Genomic DNA, 6,000 nt, shown 5'->3' on the forward strand with positions numbered 1-6,000 from the left:
AATGCAGAGCTATTCACCCGCAGCAGTGCTAATTAAGTTTCAGCTGAGCTGAGTAGGTGCAGAGAGAGGGGGGGGATACCTGGGAGTTTATTTCACACTTCCAGGTTTTACCAGCGAGATATCAAATCACATTTACATGCAGCAAAGAATGATCCAGGGTACTGAAATCCTTGATTAGTGGACACAAGTGGATTGACTACAGAAGCTTAGAGCATGATTTTAACACGTGCCTGGTTCTTCATTCTGCTTTTCTTTCGTCTTTTTTGTATGTTTAAAAAGACGACTGGGAACAGTTGGCTAATTCGATGGATGTCATCTCTGTTTGCTGTCCTTTCTTTACTTTCCTGTTCACATCGCTCCTTACTCCGACATATTTTCCTTTCATAGTCTGCTTACCTGATATATCCCGAGGCCCTCAGTTGCTCAGTTTTTATATTTTAGTCGATTTTAAACCAACCATTTGAACCCACAGGGTTTAATTTACATTCCCCTCCCACTGATGGTGGTGCATATTTTGAGTACCTGTGCAGATCACTGGAGGAACAGAGTTAATTGCTTTCTCTAGGTGAAGCCAAGAAAAGTAAGCTCCAGTCCAACAAACTTTTTAATCGACTGCAGAGTTCACTTGCAATATTAAATCTAATGAATCTCAGAGTAATTTGCAGTTCAGCCAATTTTCTTTTGTAAGAGAAAAATCGAGAACAAAGGAAGAGAAACGTATATGATCAAAGTATGTAAATGTACCCGTACTATTTTTTTTTTTTTTTTTTTTGTGAGTCGTCTTTAATAGTTGTTGCTCTTATCCTGTTTCTCCTCATATTTGTGTGATAGCTTAATTAAGGTTTTTTTGTTTTCTTATTCTGCCACTGAGAAACTTCCTAGTCTGTATTGACATCTTAATTGGACCCAGTTGACAAAGAGTTTCTAGCTTAAAATCTGTGTGCACTCTATTGGTGTTTACTTCCACAGTTAATGTGTCATTTTGTCACCACATATTTGCCTTTTTTTTTTTTTTTTTTTTTTTTAATTCCCTCTGTGATGTCACGTCATCTGCCAAATGAGGAAGAAGAGCCACTAAGTGTCACAGGCAGGGTTTTATTATAACAGTAGTCAGAAGATGAACTGTGAGCTTAAAATTTTCAGCCTTTAGTGAATTCTCTCAGCAGTTCTTGGATAGATTGACATACTAATGTCTATACGCTCGTCACTGGCCACTTCATTAAGTATATCTTACAGTACAGAGTTTGCCCCATCCTTTTTCCTTCAGAACTGTCTGAACTCTTTGTGGTACAGATTCAGCAAGATGCTGGAAACATCCCTCTGAGATTTTGAGATGATATTGACACAGTGGTGTCACACAGTTGCTGTCAGCTGCTCATCAGTGATGCAAACCTTCTATTCCACCACATCCCAAAGGTGCACTATTAGATCTGTTGACTGAGGGGGTCACAATGAACTCACGATGAGCTTTGTCCTGAAAGATGGGTACACTGAGGTCATAAAGGGGTGGACATGGTCAGTAACAACACTCGGACAGGCTGTGGTGTTTAGGCGCTGCCCAGCTGGTACTAAGGGGCCCAACGTGTGTAAATAAAATATCCCCCACAGGATTTCACCTCTACTACCAGCCCTAACAGTTTAAGTAGTTTAAGTACCATATTTTCTGCACTATGAGGCGCACTGAAAATCCTTTAATTTTCTCAAAAATCGACAGTGCGCCTTATGTATTCTGGTTGTGATACAGACCTCAAACCGATTTTATTTGGTACACGACCCTCAAAAATCTGTCAAACGCTTTAGTACGACTTTGGTAAGCTACGAAGCCGCACCGCTTTATGGATTGTCGGAGAATTACGGTTACTGTAGTCAAGAGCCTCGTGGAGTAATCTGGGTCCTAAACTCAGTTACTTCAGGTCCCAAAGTCAAACGAACACTGCAGCATCACTGAGAGTTAAAAACTGTCTAAATTCTTTCATCTTTAATAAGATGATCAGCGTTGCTGCTTTACCAGGTGTAACAATTAAGTTTAACATCCAGGCATCCATGAAAACAGAATTTATTAAATTTAACAGAGTTAGAAGTTAGCAGGAAGTTAGCTCGCTAGTTAGCTAAACATGATATAGCATGTTCTGACTGAGAGATTTGTTAAAAAATTCAAACGTACAGCTCTGCTGTCACTTCCAACATAAATGAAGACAGAAAACTAAACAGCAGTGACGTTTGTAGGGTTACTGAAGTTGGACTTGCTGGTATATAATGATGTGCTACATGGTGGCTAGCGACACAGCTATGTTAGCATAACAAACACAGTGAAGCTGGAGGATGAACGCTAACTTTTTTCTACTCGTTAACGTGAGGGTTTCCAATGGTCAGGGACAAATGCAATCGCATGGCAGGATGCTGTAAACGGACCAAACTTCAGTCAGGAGAACAACTGAGATAATCCATCCACAATAGAAGGTTAGTCATTCATATACTGCAACAACATGGAAATAGAGCAGCTGTGAGAGAATTCAACATTAATGAATCAATGGTACGGAAGTGGAGGAAGCAAGAAGAATGAGTTGAGTAAAGTTTGACTTCTCTGACTGTTTTGTTTTGCTTAATGCGCCTTATAATCCGGTGCGCCTTATGGTCCGAAAAATACGATGCTTTCGTATTATTTACACCAAATTCTGGCCCCATCATCCAAGCTCCTGCTCTTAGCTGACCAGAGTGTAGTCCAGTGAGGTCTTCTGCTGTTGTGGCCCATCTGCTTCGAGGTTTGGCATCCTGTGCAGTCTGAGCTGCTCTTAAACACCACATTTAAACACCACAGCTCGTCCGAGTGCTGTTACTGACCATGTCCACCCATTTATGGCCTCAATGTACCAATATTTCAGGACAAAGCTCATTATGAGTTCATTGTGACCTCCACTCACCAGGTTGTACACCTTAGTTATAATGAGTACTACTTTGAGTTACTCTTGCCTTCATATTAGCCTGAAACAGTCCAGCACTTATCCTCTGATCTCTACCAGTGAACGGCCGCAAACTGGATATTTTCCCTTTTTCAGACCATTCTCTGTAAACACCAGTGATGGCTGTGTGGGAAAGTCCGAGCAGATCGGGAGTTTCTGGAATACTCAGATGAGCCCATTTGGCATCAACAACGATGTCACCTTCAACGTCTGTGGTGCTGTTTGGTTTTAACTTCTCCAGGCTGTCTTGACTGTGTCTACATGCCTCAATGTGCTGGTTAAATAATTGCATTTAGCAAGTAGTTGATTAGGTATACTTGATGAAGCCTGGATCAAGCTGTTCAAATTTAATTAATGGAAGAGAAAAAGTTGTTTATAATTATTGTGCAGTAATTCTTCAAGTTGCACCTTTTGTAATAGCAGCTTTGAAATATATTTGGCCCATTTTAATTTCCTCTTGGCTCAGTGTGTTTTGCCAGTTTTTTTTCCTAATAACCAGAACTAAAAAAAATCAAGAAAACATCAACGTTTCATGCAAAATACAAAACAGACACGAGGCTGAACAGATGTTCACCAATCAAGGATGATTCTGATCCCTGACTCATTGATTTGTGCATCACTAGGTGTATGTCTTCAGTTTCACCATTTTTACTGTTGTCTTGTCCATTCTCAGTAGCTCTCTTTGCTTTTTTTTTTAAGCTGAGGTCACAAGCCAAGCAGTGTGACTGGCTGAGTATGTTAGTCAGTACGGTCTGATCTCTCTCTCTCTATATATATCAATATAATAAACCAAAATAGTAGGTTCACTTAGAAACAAGCAGTTTGGGTACTCCAGCACACTGCGCTCATTCCTCTTCTAGCATTAATTAAAGTCTTAAGGGAGTAATCTCTCAACAGAGAATAGCTGATCCATCATCCCTCCATGGACCAATTCTCAGACCGCTGTCATCAATTCTTTTATGGTTGCTGGCAACTTTTCAGCATTTATGCCGTCTCCCCTGTTTGTGCACAGACTCTCTCTTTCTCTTTCCCATTTATTCTATATTTTCTCATGCTCTCCATTTCTTGTTCGTACTCCAGCGACCTCAGAGAAATGTGTGCGTAACCAACAGGCCGCTCGACCTGACGCATAAATAAGGGCGTTGTTGTCAATGCACGGCACATTTATGTGAAAGGTTGGACAAGAGGGGGAGACTCTGTGACAAGGGCAGGACCCTGTGGTGGTGGATGGGTTTAAAAAAAAGAAAAAAAAGAAAAAAGCAGAGGTATATTAAGAAGTGGGTCGACAGACGAGGATGCTTAGGAACCAAGGGTGCACAAATATTAATTTAGTCACGAATAAGCTAGCTAAATATTTATAGCAAAAACAAAATGGCCAGTTGAAAGCACAGATGGATTAAATCCATCTGTTTGGAATGATTTGTGTGCTGTTCTTTGGGGAAAAGATCATTTACTCAAAATACATTCAGCAGAAGACCATGTGAGCCTGTAGCACATAGTTTCTCATTAGAAATTTAAATAAACAGAGTAGGATTAACCTGCTATTTAGGGCCTAAGTCAGATTCAACTCTTTTTGGGGGGCCTAACTTCTACCCCATGTCCGCATACTTGGGAAATGCTAGCAATCTGTGCAGAGTCATACCTGCATCATCATTAATACTAGTAAAAAATGTCCCCTGTGTTGTTATGTGTGAGCAGCACCCTCAGTTACAGCACTTTCTATGATTTATAATGTGTGTAGCTAACAGCCTGACCTTGCATTTTCTAGTGTAGACCAAATAAAGGAAACCTTTTCACAACAGAGTAAAGCTGCTGCAGCTCAAATTAATAGCCTGTAGCCTCAAAGTGTGAGTGTGAGAGAGAGATGAGAGAGAGAGAGAGAGAGAGAGAGAGAGAGAGAGAGAGAGAGAGAGAGAGAGAGAGACAGAGAGAGAGAGAGAGAGAGAGAGAGAGAGAGAGAGAGAGAGAGAGAGAGAGAGATAGAGAGAGAGAGAGAGAGAGAGAGAGAGAGAGAGAGAGAGAGAGAGAGAGAGAGAGAGAGAGAGAGAGAGAGAGAGAGAGAGAGAGAGAGAGAGACTTGTAATGTCTCTGGACTGTCACAAAGTGCTTGCTGAAACATCTTTCTGTAATATTATAAGGTTTTTACTCTACAATGTAAAGCAAGTATAAGCTATCTGAATAAAATTGAATTGAAACAGTGTTTAGAGGAATAATGGGATTAAAAAGAAGTTAAGATGAAAAGGATGTTGGCAAGAAAAGCCAAATGGTTTTAAAGGATGGAAAACTTAAACCGTGACTAAAACTAGCGGGTAGCGGAGGAGGGGAAAAAAGAGGATGGAGAGTGGAGGTCACACACAGCTTGGTTGGACCGGATGCCACCAGGAGATATGAGTCGAAGTAACGACAGAGGGGCGTTTACAGGACTCGTGCATGGTGGGTGGGGGTGGAACGATGTCAAGTATAACCTGAAGGGGCATGATCGAGTAGGGGGGGGACACATGGTAAGGAAAGAGGAAGACACTAAGGACCAGAAGGGATATGGCCAAGGAACGTCGACTCGATACAGACGTCATTATTATCAAGATGTCAAGCACTCCACGTCTCGGGCACTAGATGTGCCCCGAGTGAGGAAAACTTGAAGAATTTCATTTTTAAACTATCGGACGTAAGAATTTAAACGTTTAAACGGAAAAAGCAACACAGCAACATTTTTACTTCTAGTTTTCCCATCTAACTCTTTTCTTCCCTTTACCTTCTCTGTCCTCAGGAGGACTTTCGGAATAAGGTTCAAGATTACATCAAGCATTACGCCAGATGATAAAAGCATTGGTGACCCGCTGCAGCCTGCACCAACTAACCAAACTGCTCTACCTTGCCTCTGCTTCTCTTGGCCAACTCCCCTCCCACATGTGTGAATCAGCAGCTGACTCTTTGACTCGTACCACTCCCCTCCCTCTCGACACCACAGCTCTGGCGACGCCCCGCCTCTTCTGTTCACCCAATTGCAATAAACTTCACATCGCAGGAATGAAATAAAAAA

The 6,000-nt window shown here is 41.4% G+C and overlaps 1 protein-coding gene across 1 annotated transcript in view; it reads left to right on the forward strand.

Moving 5' to 3' along the window:
* ube2f (ubiquitin-conjugating enzyme E2F (putative)) overlaps nucleotides 1–6,000 on the forward strand; it is a 48,271-nt gene extending 42,271 nt beyond the window's left edge. Inside the window, exon 12 of the mRNA XM_042221763.1 lies at nucleotides 5,728–6,000. Within this exon, the coding sequence (XP_042077697.1) occupies nucleotides 5,728–5,778 (51 nt within the window). The 3' untranslated portion in view covers nucleotides 5,779–6,000. The remainder of the gene's footprint in view (nucleotides 1–5,727) is intronic.

This window comes from Haplochromis burtoni, unplaced genomic scaffold (assembly GCF_018398535.1).
Source record: "Haplochromis burtoni strain Fernald_Lab_line unplaced genomic scaffold, NCSU_Asbu1 Contig_74, whole genome shotgun sequence".
Lineage (NCBI taxonomy): Eukaryota > Metazoa > Chordata > Actinopteri > Cichliformes > Cichlidae > Haplochromis > Haplochromis burtoni.